The sequence below is a fragment of the Herpailurus yagouaroundi genome, unplaced genomic scaffold (assembly GCF_014898765.1).
Source record: "Herpailurus yagouaroundi ecotype Mexico unplaced genomic scaffold, PumYag 67375, whole genome shotgun sequence".
NCBI lineage: Eukaryota > Metazoa > Chordata > Mammalia > Carnivora > Felidae > Herpailurus > Herpailurus yagouaroundi.
In genome coordinates this window covers 182,518-201,729 of record NW_024420192.1, presented here as the reverse complement: position 1 = coordinate 201,729, position 19,212 = coordinate 182,518, and the positions used below count along the sequence as shown (strand labels likewise).

General features: G+C 35.0%; 1 protein-coding gene across 1 annotated transcript in view; it reads right to left on the bottom strand.

Moving 5' to 3' along the window:
* The window catches only part of CHIC1 (cysteine rich hydrophobic domain 1), a 158,434-nt gene that overhangs the window by 36,722 nt on the left and 102,500 nt on the right, over positions 1-19,212 (bottom strand). The window contains exons 2-3 of the mRNA XM_040467206.1: positions 17,466-17,520; positions 6,022-6,177 (exon numbers count right to left, since the gene is read on the bottom strand). Coding sequence (XP_040323140.1) covers positions 6,022-6,177; positions 17,466-17,520 — 211 coding nt within the window. The remainder of the gene's footprint in view (positions 1-6,021; positions 6,178-17,465; positions 17,521-19,212) is intronic.

The window sequence follows — 19,212 nt, the reverse complement described above, 5'->3', positions numbered from 1 at the left end:
ACATTACAAACATTAATTAAATATAAAATAAGGAAATAATGGAATAACTGAGTAAAAATATGTATGATATATGGAAAACAAATAGCAAAATGGCAGAAGTCCTTCCTTTTCTGTTATGGACTGAACTACTTTCCCCCAATTCATACACTGAAGTCACAACTGCCAGTACCTCAGAATGGGCGTATATTTGGATACAGGGTTTTTGAAGAGGTAATTAAGTTGAAATGAGATAATCAGGGTGAGCTGTAATCCACTATGACTGATCACTTCTGATAAGGACACAGACATGTTAAGAGGGAAGACCAGATGAAGACTCAGAGAAAATGGCCATCTATAAACGAAGGAGAGATACTTCAGAAAAAAAAAAACAAAAAAACAAAAAAACAAACCTCTCTCAACACGCTGATCTCAGACTTACGGCCTCTAGAACTGTGAGAAAATAAATTTGTTGTCTAAGCCACCTAGCCTGTGATACTTTAAGGTAGTCCTAGCAAACTAATATTACCATTAATCACTTTAAATGTAAATAGACTGAACTCTCAATTAAAAGACAGAGATTTGCAGAATGAATTTAAAAACATAATCCATCTATATCCTGTCTACATAAGAATCCATTATATTCAAAGACCAAAATAGTTTGAAAGTGAGAGGATAGAAAAAGCTACTCCATGTAAACAGTAACAACAACAACAACAACAACAACAACAACAAAAAGAGCTGAGGTGGCTATAATATCAGACAAAATAGATTTTAAGTAAAAAAAAAAGTGTTACAAGAGAAAAAAGATGGACAGTATATGTTTAACTATGCTCAGGCTGCTATAACAAAATACCAGAGACTCAATGGCTTAAACAGCAGAAATCTATTTCTCACAATTCTAATGGATGGGAAATCTTAGATCAGAGGGCTAGCACAGTTTGTTAAGTTCAGGGGAGAACCTTCTTCCTTGGTTTCCTTGGCCACTGGTTTGCAGACAGCTGCCTTATTGCTGTGACCTTTCACTGTGGAGAAAGTGCAAGCTCTGGTTTTTTCTTTCTTTTTTTTTTTAATATTTATTTTTGTGGGGGAGAGAGAGGGAGAGAGCATGAGTGGGGGACAGGCAGAGAGAGGGAGACACAGAATCTGAAACGGGCTCAAGGCTCTGAGATGTCAGCACAAAGCCCGACATGGGGCTTAAACTCAAGAACCATGAGATCATGACCTGAGCCGAAGTCAGACACTTAACCAACTGAGCCACCCAGGCACTGCAAGCTCTGTTTTTTTCTTATAAGGGCACTAATTCCACCATGAGAATCCCACCCTAATGACTCCATCTAAACCTAATTACCTCTCAAAGACCAATATACCATCCACCTCCAAATATCATCAGATTAGGTGGGAGAACTTCAACATATAAATTTCAAAAGAAATATAAGGCTTGTACAACACTATCAACCAACTATACCTAACAGATATATATGGAACACTCTGTTCCACGACAATATAATATAAATTCTTCTCAGGTGTACATGGAGTATTCTCCAGAATGGGCCATATATTATGCCACTAAACAAGTCACAACAAATTTAAAAAGAGTAAAGTCATACAAAGTATGAAATTGTAACAGAAGGAAAATAACATCATATTCATGTTGCAAGACTGAGAGAACAGTCCCTTTCATCTGAACAACCCTTTCAATTTAGCAAATATTATAGCAAAAAAAGGTAACATTTAAAAAGTAATTTCAGGGGCGCCTGGGTGGCGCAGTCGGTTAAGCGTCCGACTTCAGCCAGGTCACGATCTCGCGGTCCGTGAGTTCGAGCCCCACGTCGGGCTCTGGGCTGATGGCTCAGAGCCTGGAGCCTGTTTCCGATTCTGTGTCTCCCTCTCTCTCTGCCCCTCCCCCGTCATGCTCTGTCTCTCTCTGTCCCAAAAATAAATAAACGTTGAAAAAAAAAATTTATAAAAAGTAATTTCAAATTTAAACATGGTGGCATGACTAGGCCTATTGATTATAATATCACAGTTGTTTCAGTGCTAAATGTAAGAATGGGTAAATGAAAACCTTCAGTTCATATACCATGCAGTCATAGAATCCTATCAGAGCCAAAAGTGACTAGGAAGAACTCAGGACACCCTAATGTGTATTTCTTTTCTTTCATCTAATTTACTAGAAAATATATCCATGAAGTATACTGGCTGAAAAAAAATGTTCATTCAGGTAGACAGTTTACAAAGTTCTTTTCTTGGAAACATTTTTTAAGTTTATTTATTTATTTTGAGAGAGACAAAGAGTGCGAACAGGGGAAGGACAGAAAGAGAGGAAGAATCCCAAATAGACTCTGCACAATTAGCACAGGGCCCGATGTGGGGCTCAAACTCACAAAACTGTAAGATCATGACCTGAGTTGAAATCAAGAGTTGGACACTTAACTGACTGGGCCATCCAGGTGGCCTTTTTCTTGGAAACATTTTACAATCAGTTTACAAAGCAACCTTGTGACATAGGGCAATGTAACTACATTATTTCCATTTTATTTTGTGGATGAACACAGACATGACTTTTATAAAGCTAGATACTCCATTAGAGTTGGCTGGATGGCAAACTAGCCCACAAAATCTGGCCTGCTGCAAGTTTTTGTAAATAAAGTTTTATTGGAATACAGCAATGCTCACTCATTTACATATTGCTTATAGCTGCTTTCATATGAAAACTGGAGAGCTGGGTAATTGCAACAGAGACTTCTGGCCCACAAAGCCTAAAGTATTTACTATTTGGTCCTTTAAGAAAATGTTTGCCAACCCCTGCTAAAGAATTAAAACTCAGTGGGCTATTTATTATACCACTTATCCTAATGTTTCTTGTCCCAGCAATAGGAAATATGACCTAGGAAACATGATGCAGTCAAGAAAATACAGTGTTACAAGAGACAGAAACCAAACAGAAAAAAATATTTTTTTGGGTGTGCCATTTACTATGTGACACTGAGAAAGTCACTTCATCTCTCTGGATCTGCTTCCACACCTGTAAAATAAGGGATTTGGGCAAATGAATGCTAATCATCTTTACAATTAAACTATTAGAGTCTATACAACTTAGTTTACAGATCAGGAATCAGTAGTGAAAGCATAAAAGTTCTTAAATTATTGTATTTTATTTTTAAAAATGTCTCCCTGTGGACACAAAAGCAGTGGGGCACCTTAAATTTCTTTATCATCACACTATCTTAAAATTAAGTAATATTATCCCAATTTTGCAGGTAAGGAAACTGAGGCTCTAGAAAGGGCAGTATCTTGCACAAGGTTACCAACACGTGTGTAGTGTTTTTTCTAGTGTGTTAACAACACATCATGTACAAAATCAAGGGCTGTAACTATAAACTGTAGAGAGCAAGGCAGATAATATAAATGCTAGGTGGTTCTGTGGTGAATCGGAGACCTCATGCCCTATTTAAAGGCAGAAACCAACACTCAGCTAGGGCCAACTGCTGAAATATAGGCATGTGGGTCCAACTGGTCAGATCTTTAGATCTTAAAAAAAGAGGCTGGCTATCTGAAATTTTATTTTAATTTTTTTAATGTTTATTTTTTATTTTTGAAAGAGAGAGAGAGACAGGGTAAGAGAGAGAGAGAGAGAGAGAGAGAGAGAGAGAGAGAGAGAGAGAACCAGTGGGGGAGGGGCAGAGAGAGACAGAGACATATCCAAAGCAGGCTCTAGGCTCTGAGCTGACAGCAGAGAGCCTGACGGGGGGCTTGAACTCATGAGCCGTGAGATCATGACCTGAGCCAAAGTCAGATGCTTAACCAACTGAGCCACCCAGGTGCCCCTAAATATTCCAATTAAAAAAAAATTTTTAAATGTTTATTTATTTTTGAGAGAGACAGAGACAGAATGCAAGTGCGTTAGGGGCAGAGAGAGGGGGAGACACAGAATCCAAAGCAGGCTCCAGGCTCTAAGCTGTCAGCACGGAGCCCGATGCAGGGCTTGAAACCATGAGCTATGAGATCATGACCTGATCTGAAGTTGGACGCTCAACCGACTGAGCCACCCAGGTGACCCTAAATATTCCAATTTTTAAATGTTGGCAACTGATTCAAATGTTTAAAAAACAGAATGGTCCAGATTTGGCCCACAGGATGACAGTTTGAAAATCTGTACTAAATAAATGTTTTTAAACTGACAGATTAGTGGTCTAAGAATACAGATGGTCCCTGACCAACAATGGTTATACTTACTATGTTTCAACTTCCTGAAGGTGTGAAAACTGTAAACATTCAGTAGAAACCATACTTCAAATTTTGAATTTTGATCTTTTCCTGGGCTAGTAATATGCAGTATTATACTCTCTTGTAATGCTGGACAGTGGAAACAAACCACAGCTCCCAGTCAGCCATGTCATCACGAGGATAAACAACTGATACCCTTACCACCATTCTGTACCCATGCAACTATTCTGTTTTTCACTTTCAGTACAGTATTCAATAAATTATATAAGCTACTTAACACTTCATTATAAAATATGCTTTGTATTAGATGATTTTGCCCAACTACAGGCTAATGTAAGTGTTGTGAACACACTTAAGTAGGCTAGGTTAATCTAGCCTAGATTGTTGGTTGGTAGGTTATGTGTATTAAATGTGTATTATGTGTATTAAATGCATTTTCCACTTATGATATTTTCTTCTGATGAATTTATCTGGATGTAACCCCACTGTAAGTTGAGGAAGATCTGTGCACTGACACCTCAACTTCAATATGAATAATTAATTAACCAAAGTAATGGGGGCTAGGGTGAAATCACAGCATCAGTATTAATCTCACTTTCCATTGAATATCTCACTTTCCACTGAACTATCAAAAATTCTCAAAGTAAAGCCACATGACTGAAAAAAATGCTTCTATTTCAGGACCTGTGGCGAAAGTATCAATAAACAGGCCAAGAGTAAGGTCATCAGTAAAAAAGATAGATCCTGAATAATATTAAAACCAAAAAAATCTGTTCTTAAGTAATTAAAATTAGCTGTATTTGTGTGATAGAAAATCTAAATCATAATTAATTCACACTGAGGCTTTAAAATAATGGGAATGGACAGGAATCACTATTTTGTAATTGTTAAAAGATATGACAATTAGGGAAACAAATTTATGTTGTCAATTTTTTTAACTTCTAGAAAGCCATTTGAAAATACAGTACATGCTTTGACAAACAATAAACTAAGCTTTACTTAAAGTTAAGCTCTGACCTACTGGTACTTAAGAATCAATAAAATGTTTAACTTTTCCATTCAAAAAGTCATAGGGATGGCAGTGTTTCATTATTTTCCTTTTTGAAGTACACATTAAGAAGGGCAGGAGAAAGAATGGAGAAGAAAAAATACTGTTAACATTTTTGGCCTTTATGAAACAACTGTATCATTCATTAATTATAGCTGTACAAGGTGCTGTAATTTTGAAGATGGTTCAGTAGGCTAATTATTATTTAAAAGTTTAAATGAAGTCATCAATGTGGTCCAGGGTGGCTTCCTTCTTTCCACTGAAAATAAAAACATTCTGAAGACAAAATTAAAGTTCTAAAGAAGATGAAATAAGATATTAGTCTTAAATCCATGATGTAACTAGTAATGTCTTGTTATAATGTTATTTCAACATGTTCAAAACTAAGCGGGATCTCCTCCCAGCTTTGTAGAGTGACTCTCACTTTTGCTTTTCCTTAGATCGGAAGACACGATCTCCTATTTGTAGCTTAGAAATACTTCAAATCACAGCTTTGGGTTTTGTAAAAGGAGAAAGTAGCCTAGTTACATTTGTATTTACTCCTGTACTCCATTTATATTTCACTTATTTAAAATAGTGGGAATTCATATTAACTAACAAAGTGTTAATAAAGGCTGGGCAAATGACTTTAGCTCTGTCCCCAAGTCTGCCTCTTGAATCAGGATAGCACTGTTATGAGAATTTAAAAAATCATATAAAGTACTTGGCATATACAAGTGTTCAATAAATGTTAGCTCTTATGGTTACACAATAAAATGGTTACTTACTCTTTTGTTGAGACAAATAACAGGCCACAGGCTGCAACCCAGTGTGCAACAGCAGCAGAGACAACCACAGAGCAGCCATTTCACATTGACTGGGAGAGCCTTTTTCAAACATGCATTCACTCGGCCAATGCTGGTCTTAAATTCTTCTGGGGCCACCTACAAGGGCACAGTCTTTATTTAACAGTTTGTGGGAAGCTTTCCACTATTTATCTTTAAACTTAAAGGAAATGTCTGTATTATTACAAAGGCTTTAAGGAATTACATGTCTAAAAATATTTCCTCCGTATACATATTACATACTCTGGATGACATTAGAAAGCAAAACAATATAATTTCGTGTTTACAGAAATTATTCTGATATTCAAAAATAATCTTCTGAAATTACCAACAATAAAATGCAACAAAATTGATGGTAAGAATACCTGTCAAGCAGTTTTCCTACCAAATATTCTCATTATTCAGGCAATATTACAGTCTCTAATCATTCTGACTAGTAAGACTAGAAGCATAATATAACAATAAAAATCTAAATACTACAAGAGGAAATGGAATTAAAATGAGACTTTGGCAATATTCCTGGATTACTTTTAAAAAGGCAACTCTTGAAACTTTTTCTCCCTGGAAAATTTGCAATGTAACAATTTTAACACTTGCCATTGTTTGTAGGGAAAAGCTACAGTAACAAGACAGTGAGGAGTGATTATATTAAAAAAAAAGGCCTTAATATTCAGCATAAAATGGACTCAAAACTGCTGTAAATTTTCAGATTTGAAAGGTCTTTAAATATACAAATTTAATATTTTAAATCACTACCTCCATTCCTGGAAGTGGCTGCTTGTGCCTCTCTGTAAACAATGATAAAGTCAGTTCAAAGGAAAGAGCATGACAGACATAAGATTAATACCAAAAATTCTGCTTGAAGGTTATACAATTCAAAGCCATACTAAAAATATTTTGCTTTCAGTGAAATCACATTTCTGGATCACAAAAATTATTCCCTTTCATTTAAAAAACTGTTAGACTGTAAAATCTATTGGGAAAAATTCCAGCATCTGACTGTAAAAGCAAAAATTATGAAAATATTAGAAAAAATAAGTTGCTATTAAATAAAAACCCCTTTAGAATGTTTGGTATAAAAAATAGTTTTACAACTCTTTCAAGTAAAAATTGTACTAGAGGAATCAATTTATTACACTTTATCTTTTAATAAACATGTCTTAGAATCAACACTACAAAACATACACCCCTTAGCAGATGTTATAAAGATACATGATCAAAGAATTCAGCACCATTATGATTAAGACATTAATTATACTAGCTTTATTAGAATTGTTCATGCCACTCAATAAAGTTAATTGCTTAACCCATAAATTTGATTTTACTCCTAATATGTTAACCAACAACAGTTGTAAAACTGCAAAGCTCAAAACTGTATTTACAAAGGGTAAATAAGTTAATCTATTCTCCACCTAAATTGTCAGCAATATGACCTAAAGACAATCACTGAGTAAAAAGAATTCCAGTTAAATGACTAACTTCTTGGGATAAATATGAAAATAAATTCAGAGAACCATGGCTTATGACTGAAAAACAGAACATGCTAACAGGCTAAGCATATTAGACAATAAATCAAGATTTGGATTCTAATTACTTATTGGTTATGAAAAATCCTAGGAAAATTCATTTTAATTTTTCTGAGTTTTAGTTTCCCACCTAATAAAATGACAATAAAAACCTCTGTCTTACATATCTCACAGGAAATGGAAATCATAACTTAAAAAGAACCTCATGACCAGAATGCTTTGAAAAGGGAAGCCAGTGAATCCTATCTCTTGACTAGATTTGGAGAAAGAAAAGCAAAGCTCTTGTTAGCGTGGAGTCTCACCTTAAGGCAAGGGGTTTGATCTGGCAACCATTAATAATCCACAGACTTGCTACACATTTTATTATAAACAAAAGGATAATTAGCTACACTTTTTTTAATTTTTAATTTTAATTCCAGTAAATTAACATACAGTGTGATATTAGTTTCAGGTGTACAATAGAGTTAATTCAACAGTTCCATACATCGCCCTGTGCTCATCATGGCAAGTGATCATCACCTTAATCCCCTTCGCCTATTTAACCCATCCCCCACACCCCCTCTGGTAATCGCCAGATTGTTCTCTATAATAGAGTCTGTTTCTTGCTTTTTCTCTCTCATTTTTCCCCTTTGCTTGTTTTGTTTCTAAAATTCGACATAAGAGTGAAATCCTATGGTATTTGTCTTTCTCCAACTGACTTATTTCACTTAGCATTATATATACTCTCTAGCTCCATCCATGTCATCACAAAGGGCAATATCCTGAATGATATTCCTATAGATACAGATATATATCACATCTTCTTTATTCATTCATCAGTTGATGGACACTTGGGCTGTTTCCATACCTTGGCTATTATAAATAATGCTGCTATAAACATCGGGGTTCATGTACCCCTTTGAATTAGTGTTTTTGTAGAGTTCGGGTAAATACCCAGTAGTGCGATTGTTGGATCATATAGTTCTATTTTTAACTTTTTTGAGGAACCTCCATACTGTGTTCCACAGTGGCTGCACCAGTTTGCATTCCTACCAATAGTACATGGGTGTTCTCTTTTTCTCCACATCCTTTTTATGCCACTACCATACTGTTTTGCTTACTACAGCTTTGAAATATAACTTGAAGTCTGGAAGTGTGATGCCTCCAGCTTTGCTTTTCTTTCTCAAGATTGCTTTGGCTATTCAGGGTGTTTTGTGGTCGCAGACAAATTTTAGGATTGTTAGTTTTAGCTATGTGAAAAATGCTGTTGGTATTTTGATAGGGCTTGCATTAAATGTGTAGGTTGCTTTAGATAGTAAAGACATTTAAAAAAATTTTTTTTTCAACATTTATTTATTTTTTGGGACAGAGAGAGACAGAGCATGAACGGGGGAGGGGCAGAGAGAGAGGGAGACACAGAATCGGAAACAGGCTCCAGGCTCTGAGCCATCAGCCCAGAGCCCGACGCGGGGCTCGAACTCCCGGACCGTGAGATCGTGACCTGGCTGAAGTCGGACGCTTAACCGACTGCGCCACCCAGGCGCCCCAGTAAAGACATTTTAACAATATTTGTTCTTCCAATCCATGAGCATGGAATGTTTTTCCATTTCTTTGTGCCGTCTGGAATTTCTTTCATCAGTGTTTTATGGTTTTCAGAGTCTAGGTCTTTTACCTCTTTGGTTAGGTTTATTCTTATGGATCTTATAGTTTTGGGTGCAATTGTAAAAGAGGTTGTTTTCTTAATTTCTCTTTCTGCTGCTTCATTATCTGTGTATAGAAATGCAACAGATTTCTGTATATTAATTTTGTATCCTGTGACTTTATGTTTATCAGATCTAGCAAAGTGGAGCCTTTAGGATTTTCTATATATATTATCATGTCATGTGCAAATTGTGAAACTTTGACTTTTTCCTTGTCAATCTGGATGCCTTTTATTTTTGTTGTTTTTGCTTTTGTCTGATTGCTACGGCTATGACTTCCAGTACTATGTTGAATACCAGTGGTGAGGGCAGACATCCTTGTCTTGTTCTCACTTCTTTCCCATTAAGGATGATGTTAACTGTGGGTTTTTCATAGATGGCCTTTATTATGATGAGGTATGTTCCCTCTAAACCTATTTTGTTGAGGGTTTTTATCATGAATGTGCATTTGAAAAGAATGTACTCTGTTTCAGGATAAAATTTCTGAATATAAGTGTTAAATCCCTCTGTTCTAGTGTGTCATTCAAAGCCATTATTTCCTTGTTGATGTTCTGTTTAGATGATCTGTCCATTGATGTAGGTGATGTGTTCAAGTCCCCTACTACATTATTATATTACCAATTAGTTCCTTTATGTTTGGCCATAATTGTTTAATGTATTTGGGTGCTCCTATGTTGGGTGCATAAATATTTACAATTGTTATATCTTCTTGTTGGATTATCCCCTTTATTATTATATAGTGTCCTGGTTTGTCTCTTGTTACAGTCTTTTTTAAAAACTTTATTTTACTTTTAAAAAAGTCTATTTTAAGAGAGACAAAGACAGTGTAAGTGGGGAAGGGGCAGAGAGAGAGGGTGAGAGAGAATCCCAAGCAGGCTCCACATTGCCACTGCAGAGCTCGATGTGGGATTCACACCCAAACCAAGAGTTGGACACTTAACTGACTGAGCCACCTAGGTACCCCCAGTCTTTGTTCTAAAGTCTATTTTATCTGATAAAAATGTTGTTCTCTGGCTTTCTTTTGACATCCATTTGCATGATAAATGTTTCTCCCTCATCTCACTTTCAACCTGCAGGTATCCTCAGGTCTGAAATGAGTCTCTTGCATGTAGCAAGCAAATAAACACGTCTTTTTTTTTTTTTAATCCATTCTGTCACCCTATGTTTTTTGATTGCAGCATTTAGTCATTTACATTCAACATAATTATTGATAGATATTTATTGCCACTTTATTACTTGTTTTGTGGTTGTTACTGAACATTTTCTCTGATCCTTTTTTGTCTTTCTCTATTTCATGGTTTGCTGGATTTCTTTAATGATATATTTGGATATCTTTCTCTTTATTATTTGCATATTTATTAGTGGTTTTTGATATATGGTTACCATTAGGTTTGGATATAACCTCTTCTGCATATAGCCATCTATATTAAGTTGATGGTTATTTAAGTTTGAACACATTCTTTTCTCCTCTCCTCCCCACATTTTAGGTATACGTTATTGTGTTTTATATCCTTTTTTTGAGAGTTCCTTTACTTTTTACAGAAAAAATTTTGTTTACTGTTTTTGTGTTTCCTACCTCTACTCTACACTGTCACTTTTGGTCTCTCCACTCAAAGAGTCCTTTTTAATATTTCTTGTAGAGATGGTTTAGTGGTCATGAACTCCTCTAGTTTTTGCTTGTCTGGGAAACTCTTTATTTCTCCTTGTATTTTGAATGAGCCTCGCTGGATATTATTATTATTATTATTTTTTTGGTGCAAAAAAAAAGTGATTTTATTAAAGCATGGGGACAGGACCTGTGGGCAGAAAGAGCTGCCCTGGATAGAATATTCTTGGCTGCAGACCTTTCTTATTCAGCATTTTGAATATATCATGCTAATCCCTTCTGGTTTACAAGTTTCTGTTGAAAAATCTCCTGTTGGCCTTATGGGTTTTCCCTTGTAATTTAATGACTACTTTTGTCTTGCTTTTTAAAGTATTTTTTTCTTTATCACTATATTTTGCAAATTTAATTACAATATGTCTATGTGTCATCTGCTTTTGCTGAGTCTGCTGGGGGCTCTCTGTGCCTTCTGGATCTGGAAATCTCTTTCCTTCCCTGGATTAGGGAAGTTTCCAGCTATTATTTCTTCAAACAAATTTTCTGCCCTCTTTCTCTTTCTTCTTTTTCTGGGACTCCTATAATATGAATGCTATTTATTTTATGTAGTGACTGAATTCCCTAAGTCTATTCTTGTTTTTGCATAATTCTTTTCTCCCTCTTTTGTTCAGCTTGATTACTTTCCATTACTCTGTCTACTAGGTTACTAATTCATTTCTTTGCTTCTTCCATCCTCTGTTCATTACATCAAGCATGTTTCTCATTTCATTTATATTGTGCTCTTTATGTCTGCTATGTTATTCCTCATCTCTGTGTTAAGGGTCTCACTCACGTTTTCCACTTTTTTTCTCAAATCCAGTGAGTATCCTTATGATCGCGGCTTATATTATCCATCAGGCATGTTACTTACATCTGTTTTGCTTAGATCTCTGGCTATGGCCTTGTCCTGTTCTTTCATTTGTCTCCTCATTTTGTCTGCCTTCCTGTGTCTCTTTCTGTTTGTTAAGAAAGTCAGTTGTTTCTTCTGTTCTTGAAAGTAGTGATTTTATGAAGAAGTCCTGGAGTCCATGTAGTGGTGTCCCCTGTTCACCAGAACCTGGTACTTTGGGAGAGTATCCTATGGTGTTGTTATGCCCTGCTGTTTTGTCTGATTCAATTTTCCTTTCAGTGCAGATATTTGCACTGAGTCTTGGCATGTTGTGGTCTGTGCTTGCTTTCTGTGGTGCTAGTGGGACTTAGCAGGCCAGCTCTGGTCGGGGGGCATCACTGGGGAAGCAGTGATAGGAGCAGAAGGGCGGTGTTACCAAAATTTGGTCTGGGCCACTAGTCCTGTGCTGGATCCCCTGAAGCACTGCAACAGCTGGGGGCTGTTTGCAGGGGTGGCCAAGGGCACAACGCTGGGCATGGTGTGCAACAGTGGCTGAGGGTGCATGGTTGGGCACAGCATGCGAGGGCTGCTGGGGGAACATAACTAAGTGTGGTGCACAAAGACACCTGTGGGCACTTAGGGGCAATGGAAGGTATCCAGAGAGGTCCATAGGTAGGTATGGCACTCGATGGTCAATTAGCTATATTTTGAATGCAAATTCAATGCTCTTTAGTTCTTCAATTCTTTAGAGGAAGAAAAAGAGATGTCCTTTTAAAGTACAAGGTGCCAAGTTGCTATCTTAATATTTAACTCTCAGGGGCACCTGGGTGGCTCAGTCGGTTAAGCATCCAACTTCGGCTCAGGTCACAATCTCACTGTTCCTGGGTTCAAGCCCCACGTCGGGTTCTGTGCTGACAGCTCAGAGCCTGGAGGCTGCTTTGGATTCTGTGTCTCACTCTCTCTGCCCCTCCCCTACTCACATGTGTGCTCTCTCTCTCCCTCTCTCTCAAAAATAAATAAACATTAAAAATTAAAAAAAAAAAAAGATTTAGCTCTCAGACAGTGAGATTCAACTTTTTTTTCTAGTGAATTACTGAGCAACCAAATAGAAATTAAAATAATTCTCTTTAAATTGTATATCCAGAAACACATTTTTGAAATATGGTAAATTTTGATATAAACTCATGTAAATCACAAAATTATTAAATCTGTCTAGTCACAAATTTTTTAAATCTTTATTTAAAAAATTTTTATTTTTTTAATGTTTTATTTTAGAGATAGAGAGAGAAAGAGCATGTGGAACCCACTTTGGGTCCTCTGTCTCTTTCTCTCTGCCCTCCTCTGCTCATGCTCTCTCTCTCTCTCAAAATAAATAAATAAACATTAAAAAATAAATTTAAAAAATGAAGTAAAATTTTTAGTTAAGATATTTATTTAGAAGTGCATAAGCACAGATAAAAAAAATAAAAGTAAAGCATAAAGCCTAAGCCAGAAATGAATCAGTCCAAAATTTAAAACTTGCTTTTTGTTTAAAATATTGTGAATAAATTATATGCCAAGGTATATAAAATTTGTTATATAAGTTTTCTTTTACTACATGCTTCTGTAAATGAATTAACCAAAACTTTTTAAAAAATGCAGTAATTTTCTTTCTTTCCTGCCAATAGTTTCCACATTTAACACATAATAGTATCCACTAGTGCTCTGTTACCATAGGCAAACTAAAAACTACAATATTGAAGTTACTACAAATGAGAATTCAGGGTTTTTTAGGTCAAAAGATAAATATATTCAAAATAAAACTTTTACCAGAATTTTAAACAATAAAATAAAATCTGCATTTTGACTTTAAAAGAATGCTAGGATTCTCTTTGAAAAAAAATCTGTATTTGAATAACAGTAAAAGTCATAAAACAAATGATAAAGGCATAGGAAATGAGAATTGGTTAACTCAATTTTAAACATTGTGAAAAAAAGGTTTAGTTAACTGTGTGGAATCAGAGTTTTACTCATTGACTTCTACATAATTTAGAACCTTTAGTAATGAAGGTTAGATGGGAGCCGTTTAATTTCTAGCTGAACGGCAGGTTGTAAAGAAATATTTGATTCCTTTTGACTTTCTTGGAAAGAAAAAAGAAAACCACATCATAAAGTTGGGGGAAAGGGTCATAATATTTTATAACAGGATGCAAGAGACTCTGCAAACAGAAGACAATATAAGCAAAACCCAGCAAGACTGTTTTGCCTCCTTCAATCATAGGGAACACAACCCTATCAATCACTTGTCATATTGGATCACAATGGCAATGGTTGATTTTATGGCTTAGGTTTCCCCCAACACACACACTAATCTCCCCATAATACCATTTAATTGTTTCAAGCTGAGGGCTGGAAGCTTTATTTCTTTTCTAAAGTTCTGTGGTTCTTTCGTGTTCTGGTCACCATAATCTTGTGTGTATGTACCTGTTTGGTATGTCCTATCATGACAGGAAGACTTATCTTAAATGAAACAGGGGAAACAATCTTTTCTGAACTTAAAATATAAGGTTACCTTTTTATTTGTATTAGAAGCATTAACACATAAGTACAAAATTAATACTGAGTCACAAAGCTTGTCAAAATGACTCTTTAGGTTTTCAGAATTAACTTCAATTTTGCTTAGGTTAGGCATAAAAGCTATTTAGAATCCCATTCATCCCAAAAGACTGATTTTGTAAAAGGTAGACTTATTTTTCTATTTTAGATACTGCAATTTATTCATTTTTAAATATCTTACACAAAGACTACTAAGTTTCAAATTCAGATAATCCTTTTAGTTTTTTTTTCTGGTTCATATAATTCTTCTTGCCTCTCCCTCCAGTTATCAGAGAAGCATTTTGATAATCCATAATAACCTATACAAATACAATAGTGCCTACGGGGCAAAAATGGTCTCATTAAAGAGAAAATGAATACAGCTAATGTTATCACCATGTGACTTTTAAAAATCAGACTTTCAGGATTTCTTTTACTGTTGTTTTCATCACCAAAAACTAAACCAAGAAAAAAACATCACAGTATCACTTATACCTCATCTAATATATGAGAAATCTTGGATGTTTTAAATAATGCACACTAGAATAAATATCCAATCATTGATATGTGCTACAAAAATGGTCACCTGAAAAGAGAGGATATCTTTAAGAACTGCTCATGTCCAGATCATTTAGGTTTTGTAAATGAATACTAAAAGCAATTTAACATTCTAACTCTAGTTTTAAAGAAGAAAAACTAGACTATCTTTTGCGATGGCAGAGTTTGTAGTTTTAGAAGGCTTGGAAAAAAATGAAGTGTGAAGAAATATTCAGAAGATTGCCTGAGCACATAAAACTGGCCAATTTCAAAGATGGATTAATTTTGTGCCTGGGAACTCCATTCTCTGATATATTTTTGATTATTCATCTTGTATAATTCCTTTGACTTGTAAGTCAAGCTTTTAAAAACCAAACCAGTAATAAAACTGGATGTAACTGCCCAGACAACACATGCAGCAACACCAGAGAAACATAAAGAACAAGTTTTCCATTGGAGATGTTTTAATTCACAGTTTTTTAATATTGAATTTGTCATCTTTCCACAAATACATTATTATTCAAGAGATTTTTCCACAGTTATTTTTTAGAGAAAACATTTATGATTAATTCATATAAAACAAATCTAAGTTTGAACTGCTGCTTCAATTGGCAAATTATTCTAAATGATCAGGATAGGAAGGTAGAACATTCTAGAGAGTGAGGCCAAAACCTCAAACCAAAGGGCTCTTTTATCCTAAAAAGGTAAAAGGACACATATTTTCTGTTAACTTGGCTAGGGACTATTTCCACTGGCTTAATTTGGATACCTCAGGAGAAATAGAAAAAGTCAACAGTTAAAAGGGCAGATTATTAGTGGGACCAGTGAATAAACTATTATTCAAATAAAGAATGTAAAAGTAGCAAAAGCAGTTAAAAATTGAAAGTTGGTAAGAAAAAAATGGAGAAATAAATAATCAGGTTTGAAATTGGGATACACTGCTAAAAACTGGTCAACAACAACCACACACTTACATTGGGAAGCTAATAAGTACCTGACATACTAGAAGTTTTATATATGCTCTTTCAATTATTCCTTATGACAAGAACTGAGGTACTATTATCATCATCTCTATTTTTCACTTGTATTCCAACCCAGATCTGATGTCAAAGTTTAACCAGTCTATACCATCTCTCGCTAGCTCCCATTTTTCAGCGGGTAAAGGAAGAAAATAAAGTATAAAATACCTTTCAGGGTTAAATAAAATAGAATTTCTTACAATTTTAGTGATAACCCTTGAAGAAAGAAATAGGTCTGCTGTCTTTCTCTCCCCGTCCACCTTCTAATAAGGCTGGGGAGAAGACTGGGATTCAGCCAAAAGTGAAAAGTAAGCAGCTGGAAAATGTATCATGATTAAAAACAACCAATATTCGATGTATTGTATCCTGTTCTCAGAGAGTTTAGAATGAGAGGACAAATTAAAGTAAGTTAGGGTTTGAATAGGTAATATAGTAACATAGTTCAAAAATCAAAACAACACTAAAAGATACTCGAAAAATAGTCTGATCCTTACCCTTGCCTCCATCCGTCTCATTCCCTTTCTCCCATCAAAGTAACCATTTTTATTTAGTTCCTTGTGTACCCTTCTAGAATTTGTTTATACAATTATCAATGTGCTTATTCCTCTCCTTTATTACACACACTGCAGACACTGATTTGCACCTTGCTCTTCTCGTTAACAATATGAGAAAAATTAACAATAAAAATACAAATTAACAATAAAAGCCCTTTAGAGAATTGAATGATTTTAAATCTGACCCAAATCTACACTGACAAACAGCATTGTTCTAGTACTAAAACTGAACAGAACAGTATTAAATCACAGGCTTCAAAATACAAAAAAGTTAGTTTATTTTTAACCCCAAATCATCATTTTAGCTATCAAGCATTCAGCTATTAACCATTTGGAAATTATTGAGTATTTTGTGATATAATTGCCTTTCTCTTTCATCTACATTCCCTCCAGTAACAAATGTGAAAATAACTTTTTGCCTTAGAGCCTTTTCCTTTGGACTTACAAGTTAGCATTACTATATTATAAGAGGACTTTCTAAACATAGTTTTAAATCCTAGGAAGTCGTTGAATACTGAGCCTCAAGCTTGAACATACTACTGAATGTAGAAAAGCCAGGGAACCGAAAGGTAGTAATTTATTGCAGTGAGTCCAATTTTAGAAACTCAAACTATCTAAAAGGCAGAAAAATGTCTAACCAAACATCTGATTCTTTTGATAGTAACAAACCATACTGCAGGACACTTTAAAAATAATAGAGTGATACAAAGTTAAACAATGATAACTTAGTTAACTCTAAAAACATTGGGATTACTGACATAAATGAGAAGAATTATAGCTACTAGTGCTGAGAATAAAGGCAAAACTGGGAAAAATTAATAGATAAATAATGGCTGGCATTAATGGACAATGAACAAGATAGACTAGTAGTCATGGTGACAGCTTTCAGTCACTAATGACACAGTCTCCAGGTACTCTGGCCTTGTTATTAGACTTCATTACCTGTGAGCCAAAGCATTTATCATAACACTGAATAAGCTATAAAACAATGCTTTTAGAATCAAAAAGTTCAAAGCAAACTCCCACTTACCTTCCCTGTCAGAACGGAGGGAAATTCAGTATCAAACTTGTTGCTCAAGCCAAACCTTAAAAACAAAGAAAAAAATATATTCTACGCAGCATATTTAACTTTTTACCCCCTCCCTAAGTTACAAAGCCATGCACTTCTATTTTGATGCTGTGATTTAAAAATGTGTCCTAAAAATAACTGTGATAATTACAGAATATAAATGTTTAACTATTAATCTGAATTAATAGTAAAAGAAACTTAAGGTGCAAATCTTAAAGTAGGATTCTAACTAGATCCATGCACATTATGGGATTAAATAATAACACAAACTGAACCAAAAATTTTTTAATGTTTATTTGTTTTTGAGAGAGACAGAGACAGAGACAGAATAAAAGTGGGTTAGGGGCAGAGAGAGGGAGACACAGAATCTGAAGCAGGCTCTAGGCTGTAAGCTGTCAGCACAGAGCCCAATGCGGGGCTTGAACTCATGAGCTGTGAGATCATGACCTGAGCCGAAGTCGGAAGCTCAACCAACTGAGCCACCCAGGCACCCCATGGAACCAAAATTTTTGATTGAAATGTTTCTGTTAAACCCCATTTCAGTCGATAACTATTAGAACTGGCTGGTTGGTAGTACGTAGGAGTGGATTATACTATTCTTTCTACTTTTATGTATATATGAGAATTTTCCTAACAAAAGTGAATAACTTTTGGAACTATAGTTTGAAAACTTATGATCAGTTAGTATTCAGATACTCAAAGTTTGATCTTTATGAATGGTTTTCATGTAAACAAATGCTCAATTAATTTTCAAAAAAACAGGTCTCAGTCTTGAAAGCTCTCTTTTCAAGTAAGCCCACTGAAGTCTGTTTTAAGAAGTCAAGATGAATTCTATGAGCCATCATTCACCTACTGATTGATTTCAGTAGGGATAACAAAGGTCACTTTCTGCATCTTAGATAATATATCATGGTGACTACAATTTTATAGTATAGTAGAGTATAGTAGAGTATAGTGTATGGAATGGAATGAAACAGAGTATTAGTGGATGATGGGTTGTAAGCAAAAATGAAAAAAACAGGAATATTTATTAGGAACTCCTGGTGAGGTAGCCAATAATGGTAACAGTTACCATTAACTATCCACTTACCATGGGCTAGATAGACACTGTGCTACATGAATACATTACTTCTAAAGTTTACAACCCTGCAAGAAGGGTATTGTCATCCCCCTCTTATAAACAAAGAAGCTGACACTCAGAAATTTTTTTCCCAAAAACTAATTAAATGACTTTGCCCCAAGTCATGTATCTAATAAGATGGGAAGGACCAAAATTCAAATTCTGATCCCTAAGTTCTTTCTGTATTGTATTAAGCTCTTTGAAAACAGAAACTATGGCTTATTTATTTTGTTATCTTCCATTTTGCTTATTAGTAGCATCATGTAATCTAGCAGGTATTTAATGAAAGTTTGGTGAATAATAAGCTGTTACACTGTTTGTTTCAACTGGTTTATGGCACTTTGGTCTTATGGTCACATTAAAGACATGTCAGGAATCCAATGTCCTATTAAAACTCTATGTCGGAAATTAAGATCAGAGCAGAAATAAACAATATAGAATCTAAAAAAAAAGTAGAGCAGATAAACGAAACCAAGAGTTGGTTTTTTGAAAATAAACAAAATTGACAAACCTCAAGCCAGGCTTCTCAAAAAGAAAAGGAAGATGACCCAAATAGATAAAATCATGAATGAAAATGGAATTATTACA